Source organism: Benincasa hispida, chromosome 2 (assembly GCF_027475165.1).
Source record: "Benincasa hispida cultivar pf3 chromosome 2, pf3_genome.v1.1, whole genome shotgun sequence".
Taxonomy (NCBI): Eukaryota; Viridiplantae; Streptophyta; class Magnoliopsida; order Cucurbitales; family Cucurbitaceae; genus Benincasa; species Benincasa hispida.
The window spans coordinates 24646858-24671334 of record NC_143479.1 but is presented as its reverse complement, the minus strand read 5'-3'; the positions used below and the strand labels follow the sequence as shown (position 1 = coordinate 24671334).

The following is a 24477-nucleotide window of genomic DNA, read 5'->3' as shown; positions in this document are numbered from 1 at the left end:
AAAAAATATATATTAACATTTATCAAAAGTCGTTAAAATACCTTTGAAAATACTTATTTTATCAAAGGTTAGTAAAAGCCTAGGGTTAATTTTTGTGGGTTCGTGAACACATTCTTCAGTTTGACATCTTCTCCATCATCTATGGGTAATCTCTCGAGTTTGTGAACACACAAAAAAACCTCTAGGCACGATTGGGCTATACGATAGGTAAAGTACTACACGATCAGTGAAAGTGCTAGATGATAAACGTAGAAGCTGGACGATAGTGCTAGACGATAGCCGTGCTACGCTAAACGATGAGTAGACGCGCTACACTATAGGCGGAATACTAAGCAATGGGCATTGGGCGATAGACGTAGGCGCTGGGCAATGATGTTAAGCGATGGGCGGATGCGTTAGACAATAAGGCATTGGCACTAAACGATGGAGGTAAACGATGGGCGCGGTAGCTAAATGATAGGCTATGCGCGAGATCGTTGAGAGCGAGATCGTTTACTAAACGATTGAGCTACATGATGGCTCACTAGCGTTAAGCGATAGATGCAGGAACTAAATGATGGGGCGGGGTGTGACAGTTAGGATTGTGAAACCAATGGCTATCATTTTTTTGTTTCTAGATGTAAGTAAAATCTGAATGAATGTTTTCTTCTGTGACCCTTTCTTATAATAGTTGGAGAGACAGTTTAAAGAAAAAATGGTTGTACAAATATGATACGGTTGCAGAAGCTTTAGTAAATATTCCACCCGGAATTACAAGAGAAGATGCAGAATATCTTTCAAAGTTGTGGAAGTCAACTAAATATCAGGTTGTATTCTAATATCTTTTTCTTGTACATAAAAAAATTGTACTTATTGTTATTTTTTTTATTGATGCCCATACTCTACTTTCGAAATACAGGAGATGTGTGAAAGAAACCCAAAGAATCGTTCTAAACTGAATGTATATCACACATGTGGTTCACAAAGTATACAACAAAGAGTTGAAAAAGAGGTAATTAGATGAAAAATTATATAAACTTCTTTTAATTTAGTCAAATTATCTAATATATAATATTTTCACTTAAATAGGTTCGAGTCATTAACGAAGAACTGAGTCGAATTAGAATTTGGGAGCTAACTCACTTGAGCAATAATGGATTGACTGTGAATGAAACTACACAGGAGAAAATGGTAAGTACAAAATAATGGATAGATATGATGTTATTGGTTAGAGTTTGAATAAAGGTCATTAATTTATCATTTCTATTGCTTTGTTCTAGAAATGATTGATTTAAAGAAGTCTCTAGCTTATCCCCTCAGAATTCTTAGACTATTGTCTGATGAGCTATAGAACATATCTTATTCAAGCAAAGTCTTATTTATAGAAAACTCATATCATTGTCCTACGATATTTAACATTGTGAAGTATGAATATTTCAAACTAGTAGTTTCCAAGTTTTCAGCTTGTAGACTAAACAAAAATTATAGTTAGTTTAGACTATAGTGTCATTTTAGAGTTCAAGATTAGTAGTTTCCAAGTTTACTTCTTTCCTTTTTCTTTCACTACTTCTTAGGAAAATTGCTCGTTATTTTATTTTTTGGTTTCAATTTTTCTTATGCTCTTCCGCAAAATCTAACATTCCATAGATTTTCGATGCAATTTGGATCAATAAAAGGAAAGAAATGATAATGAAATTCCTAGAATTTGGTGAATCTGAAACGGGTTTCAAAGATATATGTTTGTTTGTTGTATAGATTTCAATCTATCAAATATTATGGTTCTAACAAAGACATGTGTTTGTTTGTTGTAAACATTTGAATTTATATGTGTTAGTTTTGAATTATAATATACGAATTTGTATTTTTAGTCGGAACTTAAATCATGTGCTTCTCAAGTGATTGATGGTACACTTGACATGAACGAGGATGCGATTTTCGTACGAGTATTTGGATCAGAGAAACACGGGTGTGTTCGTGGTTATGGAGTAGGTGTTACTCCTTTTGAGTTGTTTGGATCATCGTCTACTATATGCGATCTTGAGCGTTGTCTTAATGAGTCTGAACAACAACTTCAAGAATCTGAACGACAAAGAAAATAATCTGAACAACAAAGAGAGGTTGAGGTAGAAGCACTTAGACGTCAAATAAGCGAATTAGAAAATCGTTTTGAGGATATATTTCAAAAACGATAGCAAAGACGCGTAAAAAATTTGTTTCTAGTTGATCAATTGTAGTTGGATGTTATAGAATTTCGATAGCCTTTTGGTGTAATTTTATGACATATAAATTTATTTTCATCCATGTCATTATCTATTTTTTCTATTCTATTCTTATACTTTGTAATTCATGGTATTACATGTAGATGAATTAGTAAAAACAACCTTCCGAGATTTGTCAATAAATGTGCTAAAAGGTTTTGTAAGAGAATTTTCGAAGGATATACAATTGTTGATAAATAAGTTTTTATGAAGGTTTTAAAAATTTTGAAAATAACATGATAAGTCTTTAAAAATAAGGATATTTGTAATGCATAGTAGAATAATAGAAAAAATCTAAAAATATATTACATTTTAAAAATATTTGCAAATATGGATGAGTTGACTAATCAATCTTTGAATTTTTTTTTTAATTTCCAATTTCACCATCTCTTGTCTTATTTTGTTGTACAACTTTTTTTTAGTCTTTTTATTTTATTTCTCTTCTTTGATTTTTACTTTTTCCCTCCCTATTTTCATTTTTTCATTTTATTTTCTTTCTTAGTTTTTGCTGCTTTATATATATATATATATATATATATATATATATATATATATATATCTTTCTTTATCCGATTTTTGCTTCTTTCCTTTATTTTTTTTATTTCCTTTCATTTCCTTCTTTTTTCCTTTCTTTTTTTTTTCTTTTTTTCTTTTTTTTTTTAAATTTTCTTTTCTTTCTTCAGTTTTTTATTATTCCTTTTTTTTTTTATTTTCTTTCTTCAGCTCTTACTTATTCCTTTTTTTAATTTTTATTTTCTTCCATTTCTCCGATTTTTGCTTCTTCCCTTATCTTTTTTTTTATTATTTTATTTTCTTGTCTTTCTCCGATTTTTTGCTTCTTCTCTTTCTTTTGCTTTTTCTTTTTTAGTTTTTTTTTTTTTTCATTGTTTCAGTTTTTGCTTCTTTTTTCTATTTAATTTTCTTTATTTTTCTTCAGTTTTTGCTTCTTCTCTTTCTCTTATTTTTAAAATTTTTCTTTCCTTTATTTGATTTTTTTCTTCTTTCCCTTTTTTTTCACAAGAATTATGAGGTTGAGTTCCGTATGATTGACTTGAAAATATTCAATTCATAAGTAACTTAACACCAACAAGTCAATCATCATGTTTGATTATTATAACAAATAATAAATATAAATAGCAAATGAAAGTCTATCAGTGATAGCCACTAATATTTTCTATCATTGATAGCTTAATCTTTGATTATATTTTCGTAGTTAATAGCCACTTGTAGAAATCTATCATTGATAGCCAACTTAGTGAATTTAATTAATAAAGTTGAATCTCGAACTAAAATGTAAGTGGAATGCCTAGAAGTTATCACTAATAGAATGTTTATCAGTGATAGAAGCCATCATCGAAAAGAAAAGAGACTTATAAATGTTTGGGAAGGACAAGAAAGAGGCAAAAAGGTGTTCAGTGGTTACGATTGATAGAAGCTACTACTAATAGCATGTTACCAATGATAGGAGCTAGTACTAATAGCATGTTATTGATGATAGAAGTTATCCGATAACACGTTATCGGTGATAGAAGCTACCACTAATAGCACGTTATCAGTGATAGAGAACTATCACTGATAGCATGTATAAGTGAGATCGTTGATAGCATCTTATTAGTGATGTTATCAGTGAAAGAAGTTATCACTGATAACCACAATATGAGTGATGTTAGTGATATCGGTGATAAAACTTAAGTGATATCTATATATCGAGTTTCTTTCAAAGGTGATAACCAGTTATAGAAATCTATCATTAATAGCCTTAAGTGTTAATATTTCAAGATTGATTCTAATTGATGAAAGTCTATCAGTGATAATGATTGATAGCTGTTATCAGTGATAACCATGATAAAAGATTATTAGTGATAACTACTATGGTAATCAAAATTGTTGGTCTTCTTTCAAATGTGATAACTATTTATAAATCTATCATTGATAGCCACTGATAGCCTTAAGTAGTAATATTTCAACGTTGATTCCAATTGATGAAAGTGAATCAATGATAGCTAATAATAATTGATAGCAAACTAAAAGTTAATATTTCAAGATTGTATTAATTTTTCTAAAATTGAAAGCTATCGCTAATAGCAACTATCATCGATAGCAATTGATAGAATCTATCAACGATAGTAACTGATAAAACCTATCAGTGGTCATTACTGATAGTTGCTGATAACTTGAATACAAGTTATCTTTGCTCTTAAGTTAGAACAATTAGGGTTTTTAATGATACACTCTCCTCATTTTTAATAGAAACGCATGGATTTACTTAAGCAATAGAAATTTCATGTAAAAGAAGTTTATCACTAAAAATCGCGGCGCTAACGCACTACTTTGCAGGATTTCAACGCAAGAATTGACAATAACGCATTAGACAAGTGCTGCAGGAAACGCGCTAACACATGATCCATGCGTCGGAGGGAATTCAACGCATAGAAGATTTATTGCTCTAGGCTGATTGTGTCACATCACCACTTGCAAGCATGGGCACCTGCAATAGGCGGCGTCTGAAAATCTTCCAGCAGCAGGCGACGTCTGAAAAGCTTCCAGAGGTCAGGTGGCCAACCAGGACATGGAGTTTAATGCTAACCAGGGCATGGACTTAAATGCAGCCCATCCTCCAAGTGGATGAGACCAACGCCTATAAATACTTGAAGACCCTCAAGAATTAAGAGTTCAGAGAATCAGAAGCTCCATACTCTGTAAATTTGTAGACTTAGTTTTAGTTTGTACAAGCTGTGTCGAGGTGTAAGATGATCGAAGGAGCTGAGAACCACCACCACCGTCGGCCAGGGAGTGGAGAAAGTTATTCTTGAGAAAGATACTCTGTCCTCGGCTCTTTAAAGTGATTGTACACAACAAGATTGAGCCAAAGAACTACAAGAGATTGTATTCTTTGGTTTGACTCAGTTTCTCTCTTAATATCATTTTCATTTCATTTTGATTGAATATAACTCTTTGTAAAGACTCATTGATCCTTTATAAAATTCATATATTTGATCATCACTTTTGTTATTGTTTATCTTCTGTTGAAAGCATTAGTACTTCATGCATAATTCTGTTCCAACGCGTAAACCAACTTGACAACTTGGTGATCCTTCATGCATAAGTAGAACGCCTAGTACAGCTAGAGATAGACTTACTGGTGTTTCTTGCATTCTAAGTTAGACGCATGCACCCTAGAGATAGGCTTGTATGTTATTCGCATTGAGAAGTGTTGAATGATGTCTAATGCATGAACAAAAAGATAAGCAACCCATCCTATTTCATCCACATTACATCAGTTGTGTGCAATTATCTTTAACCGGCGCGTCCACCTCCTTAAATTCCATTTTCACATGATCCTTCATTTTCCACTCAACTCTTTTGTATTGTCTTGCACAAGCATAGCATGTTAGTGTAAATAATACATTTTTCACATTTATTTAGGAAAAACCTCCTACTGCAAGTACAACGCATAATCTGTGTTAGTGAAACTGAATCCCTATGATCGACCCTAAACTTGCCAGGAACCTAGATTAGATTTATACTTGGGTTTAATCTAGGAAAACTTGAACATTATTATAAAGAGTTGTGTGCCTTCTGTGTATAATACTAACGCCCCAACGCGTTGCATTCATTTAAATGCATCAAGGCATAATGTAGAACTTAGACTTTATTCTTCCAATCTGTTTTACTTTATACACTCCTAAAGCATCTCACGATAGCAAGCGAACAAGTTTTTGGCGCCGTTGCCGGGGATTCAACAATAAGAACTAACCAGAAATTTCATTTGTATTTGTTGTAGGGACACTTCAATTAAGGGAAGTATTACAAGCTACGCCTAGGCTTGTGAACGTGTATGAACAGGGAGAACACTTCTGAGTTCAGATACGACCCCGAGATTGAACGGACCTTCCAGCGTAGGAATCAATCCAACCGTCATTGAAGGTTGAGGCAACAGTTACTCAGACAGCAAGAAAGGAAAAGAGCAATGGTGGAAGAACAACAAAATCAGCAACTGGCTCACGCTACACAGAACCCAATCCTAATGGCAAACAACAGCACGCGTTCTATGGGAGAATATGCGTCCCCTTTGCTATATGATTTCTCTCCAAAAATCATATATCTGATGCCTGATGGAACCAAGTTTGAAATGAAATCTGTTATGCTCCAAATGCTCAAGACTGCTGGGCAATTTGGGGGTAGCCGTGGCGAAGATCCTCATGCCCATATGAAGAGTTTCTTGGAAACATGTAATTCCTTTGTGATTCCTGGAATCACATCAGAGGCAATCAGGCTCTCCTTGTTTCCCTATTCTTTGCTAGACGACGCAAAGCAATGGGTGAGTTCATTAGAGCCTGGGGAAATCACCACATGAGAAAAGTTGGTGGAAAAGTGTATGCAGAAATACTTCCCACCTACCACATGAGAAAAGTGTATGAACTTTGAACAGGAAGACACTGAGACCTTGAGCGCTGCGTGGGAGCGTTTCAAGGGCTTGGTCAAGAACTGCCCGAACCACAGACTACCTTTGACTATTCAGATGGAGATGTTTTATGGCGGACTAAACAGGGCGTCACATATGGCAGCAGACGCAGCAGCAGCCAGAGGACTGATGGACAAATCCTATACTGAAGCTAAAGAAATATTAGACCGCATTGCCAAACATAACATGGAGTGGGTAGATGACACATACGATGGAAGAAATGACAGGAGAAGAAGATCTCAGAACATTAACTCTGTTGGTGCCAATGCGATAGCCACACTCTCCACTCAAGTGGCTACCATGACCAGCCTTCTACAGGACACAACGCTAGGTAACGCACCAAACCAGCAGAAGGTGAATCAAGTGGAGGCGTTTGGGCAACCCATGGTAACCTGTGTGGGATGAGGAGATTTTCACTCATATGCTGAGTGTCCTCAAAACCCTCAGTCAGTATGTTTCATCAAGAATAACCCATTTTCTAATACTTATAACCCTCGATGGAGAAACTATCCGAATTTTTCTTGGGCAGGAGAAAATCAGCAAGAGCACCACCCAGACGCGAGCCATCATCAAAGGAATGAACCGCCGCCTGTCTTTCAACAAACGCATCAACAGCATCAACAGCCCTTCAATAGAGGTGGCCACGCATCGAGTTCTGGACTCTGCTGAAAAACCTATTGAAGGAATACATAGCCTAGAACGACGCAATGCTGAGGAGCCAGGCGTCATCAATCAGAAACCTGGAAATCCAGGTGGGGCAGATTGCAAGCAAGTGGAAAAGCAGACAGTTAGGCGTTCTACCTAGCAATACAGAGACACTTGGGGATAATAACGAAAAAGAGCAATGTCACGCAATGACGTTGCGGAGTGGAAGAGCCTTTGCAGAAAGAAAGATGAATCCAAGAAACAATAGTCCTTCGAAAGAACGCATTACATGTTCAACGGATCAAGAAGAGAGAAAGCCAAAAAATACAAGCCATTCGAAAACTAGAACATCTAACGTGGGAAAGCAGAAGGTGCCTCTGAACGCACCATTCCCTAGGCGTCTGATGAAGAAGAATGATGAACATCAGTTCAAGCGCTTTCTCGAGCTCCTAAAGCAGCTGCACATCAACATTCCACTCATAGAAGCTTTGAAACAGATGCCAACATACGTGAAGTTTTTGAAGGACATTTTGACCAAAAATAGAAAAGTCAGTGAGAAAGAAGTAATAGCACTAACGCAGGAATGCAACGCGTTAGTAAGCAACAAGCTACCACAGAAGCAGAAGCACCCAGGGAGCTTCACAGTTCCTTGTTCAATTAGAGGATTAGATGTGGGTCATGCGTTGTGCGACCTAGGAGCGAGCATCAATCTCATGCCCCTTTCAATTTTTAAGAAATTGAGGATTGACGAGGCACAACCTACTTTTATCACCCTTCAACTTGCTGACATGACAATTAAGCACCCTGAAGGGAAGATTGAAGATGTTTTGGTGAAGGTTGACAATCTCATATTCCCAGCAGACATCATTATTATGAATTATGAAGCAGATAGGGAGGTTCCAATCATCCTTGGATGTCCTTTCTTGGCTACTAGAAAAGTTTTGATTGACGTGTATAAAGGTGAGCTAACCATGCGCGTGGATAATGAAGAGGTGAAATTTAACGTGCTCAACGCATTAAAATTCCCAGATAGTGATGATTGTCAGTTAAACAATATTGAATTGACTGAAGAAGTGACTCGAGTACGTGAAGTTCTCGCATTGGAGGGAACCCTGAAGGAATCCGAGCCGCCAAGTCTGAGTGAGCGGCAAACAAAACCAACGCGTCCTTTACTCGAATAACCACCTGAACTCGAATTAAAACAGTTACCCGAACATTTGAAATACGCTTTTCTTGGAACTAATAATACATTGCCTGTTATCATTTCCGCTAATCTCACAAAGCCTAATGAAAATTCACTCTTGCAGATGTTGAAGAAACATAAACGCGCAATAGGGTGGACACTTGCAGATATTCGTGGAATAAGTCCATCCTATTCTATGCACAAAATTAGGCTAAAGGAAGGGAAGACAGGGTCAGTCGAGCCTCAAAGAGGGCTTAACCCCATTATAAAAGAAGTGGTCAAAAAGAAGATTCTGAAATGGCTGGACGCAGGAGTTATTTATCCAATATCCGACAGCAGTTGGGTTACTCCAGTTCAATACATTCCCAAGAAAAGGGGAACGACCATGATAGTAAACAGCAACAATGAACTCATTCCTTCAAGAACTGTCATAGGCTGGCGAATTTGTATGGATTATCGGAAACTCAACGCAGCAACTAAAAAGGACCATTTTCCTCTTCCTTTCATCGATCAGATGCTTGATAGACTTGCAGGTAAAGAGTTTTATTGTTTTCTCGAAGGTTATTCTGGTTACAACCAGATTTTAATAGATCTAGAAGATCAAGCGAAGACCATATTCACTTGTCCCTTTGGCACTTTCGCATTCAGATGCATGCATTTTGGGCTATGCAACGCACCAGCGACATTTCAATGCTGTATGATGGCCATTTTCTCTGACTTCCTGGAGAAGACCGTGGAACTCTTCATGGACGACTTTTCAGTCTTTGGAGACTCATTCCAGTCATGCCTGGATAACTTAGAAGTTGTCCTCGTTCGGTGTGAGGAAACAAAATTAGTACTGAATTGGGAAAAATGTCACTTCATGGTGACAGAAGGAATTGTTTTGGGGCACAAAGTATCCAAGGCTGGCTTGGAAGTGGATGGAGCCAAGATTGAAGTAATAGCAAAACTTTCACCACCAACGAATGTCAAAACGCTAAGAAGTTTTCTAGGACATGTCGGCTTCTATAGACGGTTCGTCAGAAGCTTTTCTCAGATTGCGCGACCTCTGAGCGCATTATTAGAGGTGAACTGGCCCTATGTTTTTAATGAAGACTGCACTGGCGCGTTCGAAACCTTGAAGTATGCGTTGACAACAACCCTAGTGTTAATAGCACCGGACTGGACGTAGCATTTCATTCTTATGTGTGATGCGAGTAATGTCGCAGTGGGAACTATGTTAGGGCAGAAGAAGAGAAACTTGATACATCCCATCTTCTACGCGTCCAAAACATTAAACGACTCTCAGGAACACTATATAACTACTGAGAAAGAGATGTTGGCTGTCGTATTCGGTATTGAAAAATTTCCATCTTACTTAGTTGGTGCATCAGCCACCATATATACTGACCACTCAGCCATCAAGTTCCTGATGAGCAAGAAGGATGCAAAGCCGAGACTGATAAGATGGGTTCTATTACTACAGGAATTTGACATTGACATCCAAGATAGAAAGGGAACAGAAAATCAGGTGGCTGACCACCTGTCCAGGCTTGAAAATCAAGAAATGCAAGTCCAGGAAAACGACATCAAGGACGCATTCCCTAATGAGAGCCTGTTTAGAATTGAAGGCAGAGACCTTGGTATGCTGATATAGTTAATTACTTGACCACCAAGCAGTTCCCTGAAAAACTTCAATTCCCAGCAAAAGAAACGGCTAGTCCATGACAGTAAGTTTTATTTCTGGGACGAACCATTTCTATACAAACAAAGCCCAAACTCTATACTGCGTCGATGCATCCCAGAGGAGAAGACACAACGCATCTTGGCCGAGTGTCATAATTCTCCTTACGGTGGGCATTTTGGTGGGTAAAGAACCATGGCGAAAGTCCTTCAATGCGGTTTCTTTTGGCCCACCTCTTTTAAGGACGCACGAGAGTTTGGTCAAAATTGTGACCCTTACCAACGCACAGGGAATATTTTTTCAAGGGATGCAATGCCCTTTGAATAATATTCTTGAAGTAGAGTTGTTTGATGTCTGGGGCATAGATTTTATGGGCCCGTTCCCTCTATCTTGTAGTCAGCAATATATCCTGTTGGCTGTAGACTATGTATCTAAGTGGGTAGAGGCAGTAACCTGTGCTAGAAACGACACGTCTACTATATCTAAATTTCTTATCAGGAATATTTTCACATGCTATGGAATGCCGAGAGCTCTGATAAGCGATGAAGGTACGCATTTTATCAATCGCATCATTTCAAAATTACTTGCAAAATATAATGTTAGGCACAAGATTGCTATCGCCTACCACTCTCAAACAAATGGTCAGGTAGAAATTTCAAATCGAGAAATCAATTCAATTCTGGAAAAAGTCGTCAGCACAACGCGGAAAGATTGGGCGCAAAGGCTGGATGAAGCACTCTGGGCCTACAAGACTACATACAAAATGCCTATAGGTATGTCTCTCTACTCACTTGTATTTTGTAAAGCATGTCATCTTTCTGTAGAGTTGAAGCATAAGGCATTTTGAGTAGTAAAGAAGTTGAACATGAATCTGGATGCGGCGGGCGTTCAATGCAAGATTCAGCTCAACGAGCTCGAAGAATGGCGAATGAATGCATATGAAAACAACAAGATCTACAAGGAAAAGACAAAGCGTTGGCACGACCAACGCATCAGCAAGAAGGTACTTGTTGTTGGTCAGAAAGTTTTATTGTTCAACTCACGCTTGCGTCCGTTTCCAAGGAAATTGAAATCTAGATGGTCCGGGCCCTTCATAATTAAAATGATCTTTCCCTACGGTACTGTGGAATTAATGTAAGAAGATGGCACTAATGCATTCAAAGTAAACGGCCAAAGGGTTAAGCTGTACTTTGAAGACGAAGTGGAACGCCAAAAGTCATCTCTTGTGCTACGCGAGACAAGTTGAAGCTCGCGTCGAGGCATCTCTGCGGTTGTAACACCACATCTTCCAGGGATGCCTCTCTCAACCTTATTCTTTTGCATTCTGTATTTTAAGTTATGTTTGAATTTGTTAGTTCAGTTATTTGAAGGTTTTAAGTTGATTGTTTTGCTTTTACAAAATTTGGAAATTTGATTGTTTTTCTTTTAGAAAAGTTGTGTATAATTAAAACTGAAACATTGGATGCATTAGACACAAGTCTAACGTAGGGGGCAGTTGAAGAGATGCGTCTCGAAAACATAAAACACTCGAGTGTTTTGGCTAAACGAGGCGACCCTTCCACTTTGCATTAATTGCAGACGTCAGGTGCCGCCTGACGTCAGCCACGATCATCCTTTCCCTCTACAAAAACCTCACTTGAACCAAACTATTTCTTCTTCTCCTTCACTGCGCCGACGAACCTCCATTTCTTCAGAAACCCTAGAACCTCAGATCCACCAAACCTCCATTTTCCTCTCTCACTTAGCATCTCCGGTGAACAATGTCGTCCGACTCAGATTCTCAGAACCAAAGCTATAGCCTAGGCAACGATTCGCCGATAAGTTCCTTCTCCCCCTCATCATTTTTGAGTTCACCACCACCTAGCCCTAGGAAATCAACCTCCGTCCCTACCCAATCGAAAGCCTCTTACGGCGGCGCTACCTCTGCTCAACGTCTGGCCGCCCTTACACCTCCTTCTATCTCCACGAAAGCTTTGGCCAAGAGCTTCAAGAAACCTGTAAACCCTTAGGCCAAAACTTCTCGGCCTAGGGCTAAAACCCCATAAAAACCCAAGTTTGCCCCTAAACTAAGGGTAAAGACACCAGCCAAGACCAGGACACATCCGTCATCTATGAACCTTATACTAAGCCTGCCCCACCACCATTTATCCCGAACAGCTGCTATCAGTGATAACTTTTAATTTGAGAAAACCGAGAAGAAGCGAAAAAAATGGAGGCTAGGCATGGGTTTTGTAGTCTTTTACCATTTTTTGATCTATATATGCAATTATTTTATCCTTGTACTACATATTCTATTATTTTGGGCTTAAATTCTATTTATGCAATTAGCCCTAAAAATAATGGAAACCTTCAAAAAAGACTACTTGATAATAGATAATTATCGATAAATAATTTGACAATTATCGAAGATATATAACCTTTGAAAAATAATAATTTTCGAAAGTTAACCAACATTTGAATAATAATACATTTCGAAGGTTAGTAAATCTTTGAAAAAGTTTTTTCGACGGGATCTATTTCGACACTTTTCAAAGGTTGAGATAACCTTTGAAAAAAAATATTGAAGGTCTATTAAATGTTTTTTTTTTTTGAAGGTTTTGACCTTTGAAAAAGGTCAATTTTTTTTTGTAGTGATAAGACATCAAGTGTTCTTTGATTAATTATAAGTTTCAACCCGATTTTAGCTTGCCTTGCTCTTAAGTTGGCCCCAACATGTACTTTACTAAGTATATTATTCTATCATGTAGTGAGCGCGTATGTTTCTATCTCGCCCATGGTGCTGTCATCTATGACGACATACTTAACTTCTTCTTAGGGTTTTATAAATAAAAAATTTATAAAAGTTATTTAAATTAATTATTAAGTTATTTTTATTTGTAAATTAAATTTTACAAATTATTATTATTAGTATATATCTATATTCATAGTTAGATTAATAGATGATACTTTTTTATGTTTTATATGTATTTATAAAAAAAAAATTGGAGATATTGATTAATTTTTAATATCAATATCGAATCCTCCAATTTATGGATATACCGATGTACCAATACATATTTTTGTTGAAATGCCTTGAATCTGTTTGCTGGCACTTTGAACAACCTAGTACGGGGGTTTTGCTGACCAGTTAGCGAGCCGGGGTCCAAGGGTGGCACACCTTGGTGGGGGTTCGGGGGCAATGCCCCTGAAACTTATTCAGATTTTGTATTCAGCATATTTATTTATTTTCAGTTATTTACGATTTTGACCCTAGGGTTTAGAGCAGTGCGATATATAAACTCTCTAATCTAGAGGCGCCGTTCTTGATGTAATTCTAAAAACATTCTCTCGAAATAATATTGTTCTGCCTCTGCCCGTGAACGTAGCTAACACACTGTTAGTGAACCATGTATATCTATGTGTTGATCTCCCCTACTCTACGTTCCTTTTTGTGTTCTTTAATTGTCGATTTCGCAATAATTTTCGTTGATGGTTATCCAAGGCGGGACCTAAACCTAAGGTATCCCAAGAGTATGCCTGGGGTCTGTACATCCCCCAATGGAAAGTCAAAGCCTTGAGTATTGGTCATTTAAGCCAAACTCGATCCCTATCACTAAAGGGGTAATATCTGAGCCCAAGTTCAATGATTGAAAGTGTATAACCTCAAGGACTACATCTATGTTGACATTGTCGATGTTACACATGTTTCAAGCAGATATCAGATGACTCTATAAATAGTCTCATTCATCCACCTTGAGGTAAGCAATACTCTACCTGCTTAGCTGAACTAATCTACTAACTTAGGTATGGGAGTATACTTGGCTTGACACCACGTTGATGCCATATTCTCTTACCATTGATGTAGCCCTCTAGTGTTGGGTCAACCACACAAACTCAATCTCTATCACTAAAGGAGTAATATTCAAACCAAGCTCATTAACTGAAAGCCTACAACCTCAAGGACTACACCTACACTAACACTGTTGATATTACACATGTCCTAGGCAAATACCAGACAACTCTATAAATAGCCTCATTCATCTACATGGAAGGGTAAGCAATACTCTGAATGGGTGTTTGAGCTTCCAACTTTAGGTGGGTGGAGTAAGCTATTAGTTCACTCCATGTTTAGGGTCCAATTATAATAGTTGGTGCTTCCACTTTTTATAACCAACGTCTAACTACAATATTATTATTTCAGATCCCTATTCGTTTTGGTGGTTACTATATCCTACGCACCATCTCTTTACCTCTTTGTTACAATGTTCCCTATTTTCTACTCAAACTAAAATAGTTTGCACTCTAAACCTAAATTATTATAACCTATAAACTATAATATACAGATTATAATAATCAACTCAACGTCTCAAATAAATCTTGAGTGTACTATACTAACTTAGACATTAGAGTGTATTTGAGATGCCAAGTCCAGTTGCTAGTCGATTCAAATGTATCAACAAGCTCAAAAGAGCTTCATCCTACAGGCTTAAGAGTGCGACAATATCAATCCTTATAAGTTAGCTATAAGTCTCGCAAAAGCAGTTAAAAAGTAGTTTCGGCAAAACCCCAAATATTATTAAACCAACATATAAATGTGTGTGCCACATGTATCCACAAAAACAACTCATCAAGAAAGACCAATAATATATATTCCACATAGTGTAGAAAAGCAAATTGAAAAGAACCACTACTACTTCTCTGGATGAAAGACAAAAGAAAGTAACCAATGGAAGGCTCCATCTGGGTTTTTGGGGTCGATGCGGAGAAAATGGAAAGAGATGAAAAGAATTTTATTCTAAGTGGTGGGATCAACAATCGCTTTGCTTTTTGGACTACCTTTGTGGGGTACCAAAACCACTTATAAAAAAACTGGGGTGGCTGTACACTTATTCACAACCAGCCATACTAATAATAATAATAATTGTTCAACACAACCACCTTTTATATATATCTCGATGATGATACGGTATTGTCTATTTTAGACATAATCCTCATAACTTTGTTTTTTTATTTCATTCGATCTCGTATAATTATCTTTTTACTTATATATTCATAGTTCACTCTTTATCTAGCTAATGTAAGGTTAGAATACTATATTTTAGTTCCTATAACTTTATGATTATACAATAAAATCTTAATATTATATAAAATAATAAATGTCAAGATTTTTGAACTAGGTGATTTTCATAATATAAGTTAGAGTAGTATACCTTGATTCATGATATTGATCTAATTAGGAATTAAGTTTCTCTCTCTTAACCTTCCTTTAGCGAACTTAATTAGGTTTTTTTTTTTTTTGAAAGGTATTGTAATTAAAGTGTGAGGTGGGGGATCGAACATTAGATCACGAGGTTAATAGTATGAACATGTGCCAGTTGAGTTACGTTCTTGTTGGCCTTAATTAGGTTTCTTGATAGAGGAGGAAAAAACTACTTTAATAAGAAAGAGAAATGACCAATCCCTGGGATTTTATCTTTATATAAACATCTCTAGATGTTTAATTAGGAAATTATCTTTTATTTAATTGGCCTAATAAAATAATTGATCTAAAAAATAAAATAGTCATGTTAATGATAATATTAAATTTTTAAAAAATCTAACATTTGAAGTTTAATCTTAAATTTAGTTCCACAAAATCAGGTTTTATCGAAATGGTTAAATAATAATTATAGTTTTCAAGAATATAATATATAAATATGTTAAAAAAATTTATAGTTAAAGTATTAATGAATAACATTTTTTTTTTAACGAAAGTCAATAATAAATTAGCAGAATTCGAGATTAAATTTAAGATTTAGATAAAGTATAAGAACTAAAATTAACTCAATTTAAAAATATATAGACTAAAATGATATTTTGCACTTAATTGTAATGTTTCTTCCAAAACTAAAACTCTCTCTTTTATATTCTCCACAAAACTAAAGGTGAGGATTGAGAGATGGAGAAAATATAAGGTTATAATTGCAAATTTGGAAGGCTCCAATTGGTCTTGGCCTTCTTCTAGATTCCAATCTTTTCCCTCAACCGACCTCAATCCCCAACATTTTTTTTTTCTATTTTTTTCTTCCTTTTTCTATATAATATAGTTTTTTTTTTTCCTTTCTTTTTCTGATGAATCAATGTCAATCTGAATTTCCACTCATAATTAGGTGAAATTATTATAGGTTCGGTGGGTTATTAAGGGTCGACTGGATGGACAATTTAAAAATAGAATTTTAAAAATAAGAGATTAAAAAAAATATAATTGTATTTCATGTTTTCAGATATATTTATATCAAATTTAAGAATTGAATTCTAATTTAAACAAAATTTCAAAATGTGTGAAAAAATATATTAATTACTTACTAGTGGAATATAAACCATTAACTAATTTATAAACTTGTTTTATGTTAAAATTTTTGTACAACTATTATTTTGTAATATCATATAATATATAAGATCTAATATATTATATGTTTTAATTTAACAAAAATAATTGAGTTTATAACATGACATATTATAGGGTAATTGCAATTGATAGCATTTTTAGGAATAATAACCAAGTGTATAACATCATTTAAAAAAATTGATAGACAAAATTGCAAATATAGACAAGTCTATAGCGATAGACTTCTATCGTTGATAGACTCTTAGCAGAGATATGTCTACCAATAATATGGTCTATCAATAGACTATTTAAATTTGGCCATATTTGCAATTTTTTTACATTATGTTATATTTGTTAATACTTTGAGTCTAATGTCTATATTTGCAATTATTCCCATAATATATTTGTTATTATTTTTTAATTTTTAATATAATTCTTCATTTTAAAATTTTGAATTCAAAATTTCAATACTCTAAAAATATAAAAAGGCTTTAGAATTTGTACTATTTGAATCATAGAATCCATAAACAGTTTTTGAAAACAGAATCCAAACTGTCAACCAAATACATATTTACTTGACTAAGTGAACTAAAAACATAAAATCGAATCTAAGTTGTCTACCAAACTACTTTTAAGATTGTATTTAGTACTTAACTTAAATGGTATTTTAGTCTTTATATTTGGAAAAGATTATGATACAAATAGACTTCCAAACTTTTCGTTTTGTTTGTTATTTTTTTTTTTAAAGCAGACTTTTCATTTTGTTTTAAACAAGTTCATGTCATTGATAAACCGTTTCTAGTTTAGGGTAATTATAATGAATATCACTTTAAAAATTAATAATTAAGTCTATAGCAATATTTTAAAAAATTATAAATACAACAAAATCTATTAGTGATAGACTTTATCGTTGATAGAACTCATATTAGTGATAGAATCTATCAATAATAGACTTCGATACTAGGATATAATTTTTTTTGTATCTGCAAATTCTTTTGCATCATGATATAATTGTTAATACTTTGAGCCTAATTACTATATTTGTAACTATCTCTTTAGTTTAGATGACCTGTTTGACCATCACTATTTGAGCCAAGTTTGATAACCATATGGTTATTAGTTTTATATTTTTAAAAATTAAGTTTATAAACACTACGTACGTTCACTAATAAGATTTATGCTTTTGTCCACATTCTATTAGTGTTTTTAACAAGTAGTCTTTGTCCATCTTAAAATTTGACCAAGAATCACGTTTCTTTAATAAAGATGAAAACTATAATTGAAAAATTGAGAAGAAAAAAAGCATAAATTTCAATAATTAAAAACAGAAAAACAATGAAATTGTTACTCAAGGTCTTGATTTTAACTTTTTAGTTTTTAAAAATTGTACATACTTGCATTTTAATTTATAACCAAATTCAAAAAAACAAAAATAGGTCTATGAAAACTAATTTTCTTTTTCTAGACTATAAAACTTAGTTTGGATTTTGAAAACATCCTTAAAAATAGGTAAAAGAAAAACTCGTACATAAACGTAGTATCTTCGAACTTAATTTCACAACCAAAAGACCTAAATAAATGATCAAATAGAGCTTTAATATTGATAACAAACACCAACTATCTTAGAAACTATTTCAAACAAGCTTAAGTTCAAAGTTTATAGTACAATGTTACATTTTAGACTATAGGATGCATGAAAGAGAGAGAAAAAGTTTTTCAAGGAATCAAATAATAATCATATACTTTGTAGTGGTCATATTGAATAATTTTCCAACCAGAAAACATATTTCATATTGAAAAGCTTAATTCAAAGATAAAATAATAAACAACCTTATAAATTAACCAAAATCATTATATGTTACATATATATAAAAAAGAAAAGATAGTAGAAGAACAAAAGTTTCAATCAGAGCCAGAAACTTCCACTAAAATGCTATCAACCTAATCCTTTTGTTGCCTTTTATCAACAACAGAAAAACAGTGCCCTTTGTGCCCTCTCTCCAACTTGCTTTGGGATTCCCCTCTTCCCTTTACACAATTCTTTGCCTATAAAAACCACCAACTTCTCTTCTCTTTAAGCACACACACTCTAAGTTTCAAACTTCCATATTAACCATTTTAAATAAACTCCCAAACTCCTCTCTTGCATCTTCTCCATATATTCAACCTTCAAAAATGGTTGGTTTTTCTTCAAAAATGGAGGCTCAATTTTCTTCTTCAGCTTCATTTTTGTCTTATTTTAAATGGGTTTGTTTGAAAATTTTATCTTTTGGTTTATTTTTAGGATGGGAAGAAGCTAAGTTGGACAGTAGCTGATGCTGTGGATTACAAAGGTTTTCCAGCTGATAAGTCTAAGACTGGTGGTTGGATTCCTGCTGCTCTTATTTTAGGTATCTAAATTTATTATTCATTATTACTTCATTAATCTAATTTAATACTCTAAGCTATTATAAAAATGTGATTCATTCATTCTTTTTATAATGTTTTCTGCTTCCATAAAGGTTTTCTTTCTAGTATCTATTTTGTTCAAAAAGAGAATCAAGAAAAAGTTGGAACTTTTTTGCTTTGAACCTTCTTTAATCATTTTATAAATAAAACTAAGATTAATATTCCAATATGAATATGAAAAAAACTTAGGTGCTGCACATCGATGTGCAACCTAAGCAGTTGTGCAATAAAATTTTCATGTGGTAAATTTTTTCACATATTGATTTTTTTGCTTGGACAACGTCTATCTTTCAAATTACTTTCTACTTGATATAACTTTTACAAGAATATTTTATGTACTATTGTGGTATGAAACTACTCAACACCTATACCAAATCTAAGGCAATGAATTTTTAAGTGTGAACCTAGAGAGTAGTATTACAATAGTACTAGAAATCTTTCTCCGTTCTTTCTCGACAAGAATAGTATTACGAGAGTACTAGAAATATTTCTCCGTTCTTTCTCGACATTTTTTCCGAGAAAATACAAAGAGGAGTAGGCAGAGATTCCTTTGGGATTCGTTTGGGGGGATTTGTGGTTTTTCCATGAAGGGTTTGATCAGCAGATTCTGTTCCAACAACAAAGCTCCAAATTTTAAAAAGTTGAAGAACAGAATAATTGAGAGGGACGTACGTGTAAGATTAGCAGATTAGTGACGCTTTTCTTTTCTTTTCTTTTCTTTTTTTTTTTTTTGTGTGTATATGGGAATTTAATGACAATCTTATGTCCCTTCATCAGAATCGATAATTTTATCCAACATTCAATGTCATGTTGCCTTTTTTTATGAAACATCACTTCGTTTTTCGTCGCAGATTAAACTATGTTTTAGGAAACTGTTGCAAAAAGAACAAAGATTTAGTTGGATAAATGTTTAAGAAGTGTTTTATTTGAAACATTGCTGAAGCATAATTATATATTTTTCAGAACATTATAGGAAATTTACTAAAAAGAAACATTTTTCTAAATATTTTGATCATAATTCTTTTAAGTTATTTAATATGAAGGGGTGTCAAGTTTAGAGAGTTGTCTAGTCATGAAACCCATAATATAAGAAATTAATAAGTCATGAAATTGATTTTTTTTCCCTTGAGACAAACAAAAAGTGGAGTTATCCTAATTCCTACCACAATTCTTTTTAGTCAATATAAGCCGTATTTTTTGAATATTTAATTCTTAATTAATATTTTTAGCTAAGAAGATTGTAGAAGGAAACATGTCATGGAAATTTTGCCTAAGGAGAACACTTTTAGGGAGCGTTTTGGAACAAGTAGTGAAGTTATTTAGTCATGGAGTTTATAGCATACGGAGTTAATAGATCGAATGAATTGATGTTTTTTTTAGTTGTGGGACCTGCAAACGTGGTCTTCTATTTCTTGACAAAACATGCCGTTTATGTAGCGATTAGTAAAAGTTAAAATATTGAAAACTATTTTCCTTTTCTCATTTATATTACTTCAAATAAAACTCCCACTTCGAAAATTTCTTTCAAAAAGAAGAAAGTTTTGGAACCCATATGGAGGTTCCTTCAGTAAAAGGAAACAGTGACAGCCGACAGGAATCAAGAGCTTCATCAGTAGTAATAAATGTTCAATCATAAAAAGTATTAAGCTTTAATTAAAAAAAAATCAATGTTCAGGTATTGAAATATGTGAAAGGCTGTCAACAATGGGAATAGCAGTGAATCTTGTGACGTACTTGGGCGGGGTAATGCATCTGCCCAGTTCGGCTTCAGCCAACATCGTTACAGATTTCATGGGTACTTGCTTTCTCCTCTGTTTGCTCGGAGGCTTTCTTGCTGATTCTTTTCTTGGCCGATATTACACCATTCTCATATCTGCCATCATTCAAACACTGGTATGTTCAAACTAAAAATTGAATCAATGAACTTGACATATAACTAGAGATAATATAATGTTGTGAATTGAGATAATAAGTCACAATGGTTTCAAATTTGGTACCATAGGGGACTGCTGCACTTGCAGTTTCAACAAAACTGCCACAGCTTCGTCCACCGCCGTGCGATGACACCAAAACCTGCAAGGAAGCAAATGGATTTCAAATGGGAATTCTGTACCTAGCTTTGTATCTAATTGCTTTGGGGACTGGTGGCTTAAAATCAAGCATTTCGGGTTTTGGAACCGACCAGTTTGATGATACAGATGAGAAAGAAAAGGCTAAAATGGCCTATTTCTTTAACAGGTTCTTCTTCTTTATCAGCACTGGGACTTTGATGGCCGTCACAGTGCTGGTTTATATTCAAGATGAAGTGGGTCGGAGTTGGGCATATGGGATTTGTTCTGTCTCGATGCTTGTCGCGATTTTGTTGTTCCTTTCGGGTACCAGGAAGTACAGATACAAGAAGAGCATAGGAAGCCCTGTAGTTCATATTCTACAAGTCATTGCTGCTGCAATCAAAAAGAGAAAACTGGAGCTTCCTCAGAATGTTGGTTTGCTTTATGAGGATTCTCCTGACCAGGCTTCAAGAATCGAGCATACAAAACAATTCCAGTAAGTTCATTGATCATCTACAATTTTCAAATGATTCAATTAATCATATTCATAGTATACAAAACGACTTTAACTGTAACTAACTATTTGCTAAAGTTTAGTTTAGTTGATTAATGTTAAATATGCAAAGATCTTAGAAGGAACATAAAGTGAACTTCATAAAAATAATCTTTCCACAAAGAGTTCTTCAAGTAAATTAATTTGTGATTCCTTGTTGTATAGATTCTTGGACAAGGCTGCGATTGTTGCAGAAGGAGATTTCGAGAAGCATGGAGCTGTTTCAGTGCTAAATCCATGGAAGCTAAGCTCAGTGACGAGGGTAGAGGAGGTGAAAATGATGGCAAGATTGCTACCAATATGGGCCACAACCATCATCTTCTGGACTACATATGCTCAGATGATCACTTTCTCAGTTCAACAAGCATCCACCATGGAGAGATCAATTGGATCTTTCCAAATCCCAGCAGGCTCTCTCACTGTCTTCTTTGTAGCAGCCATACTAATAACTCTAGGTGTTTATGACCGTCTTATCATGCCTCTTTGGAAGAAATGGAAAGGCAAACAAGGTAAATTAAGATCCATCAAAATCCTAATCTCTACTGGTATAAACATTTCTTCAAAGAATCCTGAACTAGTTATGTTCTTATGCCACAGGTTTCACAAACATACAGAGAATGGCCATAGGCCTTGTCCTGTCAATACTTGGAATGGCAGCAGCAGCATTAGCCGAGAGGAAAAGGCTGGCAGTAGCAGAAGCAGTCGGTGGCGACACAGCTACCCTACCTATAAGTGTGTTCTTATTGATCCCACAGTTTTTCTTGGTGGGTGCAGGTGAAGCCTTCATATACACGGGGCAACTTGATTTCTTCATAACCAGATCTCCCAAAGGGATGAAAACTATGAGTACCGGTCTCTTCCTCTCGACTTTATCATTTGGGTTTTTCATCAGTAGTTTCTTGGTTTCAGTTGTGAAAAGGGTGACAGGAAATGATGGAGAAGGCTGGCTTGCAGACAATATAAATTATGGCAGACTTGACTGCTTCTATGGACTATTGACCATATTAAGCATCATAAACTTTGTTGCTTTTCTGGTATGTGTTATCTGGTACATGCCACAAAAGCGCGAAGACTTCCAGAAGAGTAGCATAGTGAATGGCAACTTGGCTGAAGAGAAATGCTAATGGGAACCATACAAGAAAAAAAAAACCCAAGTGTTGTGTAATGTTTTGACTTTCCTTTTAATTCTCTCCTGCACTCTAGATTGTCATCTAAAGTTTGAATTGAGAATGTAACATGCTTTATGTATAAAGTATTGCCAGTTTCACTCATCACTGCCACAAATCTCTCATTCTTTGGCAATTCCATCAGATTCAAACCTAACTTTTTCTTGGGGTTAAGAGATTATCAAATTCCAAATCATGGATTTAACTATTATGATCCCATTTTCCCTCTGTTTAGCAACAATTTTAACTAATTCTGAAGAAAAAGCTTTTCTCCTGAAAAAAGTGGTTCATGATCAATCCCAGTATATGTCAGATTAGATTAATTTGTTAGCTCGCAAATAATTTTTGGAATGTAGAATTCTCTTATCGACATACAACTACACGAATCCACACATTGGTCCAAATCAGAATGTGAAGATTTTGGAGAATATTGAATGGTCGGCAGGAAAGTTGCAATCCTTTTGAAACAAGAAAAAGGGGGTCCAAACATTATCCTCTAACTACAAAAGAAGAATAAAATCGACGATAAAGAGGAAGAAGAATATGCGAAAGGACATACTGAAAAGGACGACCATAATTTGCAAAGTCATCTCTGTAATCTTTCCGACAATTATTGACTCGATGAAGTTGAATTGGGTATTCATTAAACTCCCTCATCCACCTTCCTTCTTTCTTCTCCGGCAACTTTCTGGGATCCTCGTCGCAACATTTGGAGTGATCGAAACGTACAGAATGGAAGCCCTAACTGAAGAAATTAATGACGGTCATTGTGATGGTGTTAGTGTCACACTGTCACCTTATCCTTGGGGTAGTTCCCTACTTGCATCGGGAAATTGAGAACTAAAGAGCAAGCATTATCACAAAAATTAAGAAAAACAAAAACAAAAACAAAATTATTTGCTTAGCCACTTAGGAGCGTTTTTTCTCCCACTATAGGAAGATTCTTTATTTTTGTGTTTTAATGTGACTTTGGACATTTGACTTTTCAATGTTTAGTGATACTTTATGGGTTAATAAGAGAATTGGATTTTCAAATTTGAATAGAACCATAAAACTTTTATATTCTAATTTAAGACCCTAAATAATAATTATTCTCATTCTGGATTAAGAAATAGCAGTAATAGAATCTAAGAAAGATTTCACTACATAGAATTTTTTACATGGGTGAAGTATTGATTAATAGATATCTTCCTTTGAACAATAAACAATAATTCGTTCTTCAGAAACTACAAACTCACATGATTGTTCTTTGATAAAGAGGTAAAAGTATCATATGCTACCTTAGTAATCTCCATTAGTGTACTCCAATACCTTACTTACCTTGACATTCAATTTCTTCAAGGTAGTAGCATCTCTAGGTGACTTGACTTTAGTGCCTCCCACAACATATATCCCACAAGTCTTCGCTTTGGAGATTCAATTCCATGCATGTGGACCATGTTTTATAGTTTAGAGTGTTGAGCTTCTTAATTTCTTCAATAATTTGAAGATCTTCCATCATCTTCTGATAAATGCACTCCAAGAGTAATTGCGTCCCACACAATAAGCTTCACATAATCCTAAACCATATACAATCTTCAGAAACTCCACCACAACAAGTTATGCTAGCTTCTTCGATACTACCTTGAAGAAGTTGGTACACAAAAAAAGAGAGACACTCTAGCAAGAAAGAAACTTTGATTGAAGAAGTATAAATATATATGGACACTTTTGAGAGAAC

The 24477-nt window shown here is 34.8% G+C and overlaps 3 protein-coding genes across 3 annotated transcripts; all 3 read left to right on the top strand.

Moving 5' to 3' along the window:
- The first annotated feature begins 540 nt into the window (after positions 1–540).
- Positions 541–2078, top strand: LOC150037754 (uncharacterized). Its single transcript, XM_090311007.1, has 5 exons — positions 541–566; positions 671–806; positions 899–991; positions 1069–1170; positions 1848–2078. Exons 1-5 carry the CDS (start codon positions 541–543, stop codon positions 2076–2078), a joined length of 588 nt encoding a protein of 195 aa, XP_090167133.1.
- Positions 2079–7556: 5478 nt separating this feature from the next.
- LOC150037753 (uncharacterized) lies at positions 7557–10166 on the top strand. The gene is made up of 3 exons (XM_090311006.1): positions 7557–8429; positions 8553–9513; positions 9892–10166. Exons 1-3 carry the CDS (start codon positions 7557–7559, stop codon positions 10164–10166), a joined length of 2109 nt encoding a protein of 702 aa, XP_090167132.1.
- An 8411-nt stretch (positions 10167–18577) lies between these two features.
- Positions 18578–22862, top strand: LOC120071270 (protein NRT1/ PTR FAMILY 6.2-like). Its single transcript, XM_039023444.2, has 6 exons — positions 18578–18717; positions 18824–18929; positions 20663–20880; positions 20990–21534; positions 21757–22100; positions 22189–22862. The coding sequence occupies exons 1-6, from the start codon at positions 18715–18717 to the stop codon at positions 22713–22715; spliced, it is 1743 nt and encodes a 580-aa protein (XP_038879372.2). The 5' UTR covers positions 18578–18714; the 3' UTR covers positions 22716–22862.
- The last annotated feature ends 1615 nt before the right edge of the window (positions 22863–24477 follow it).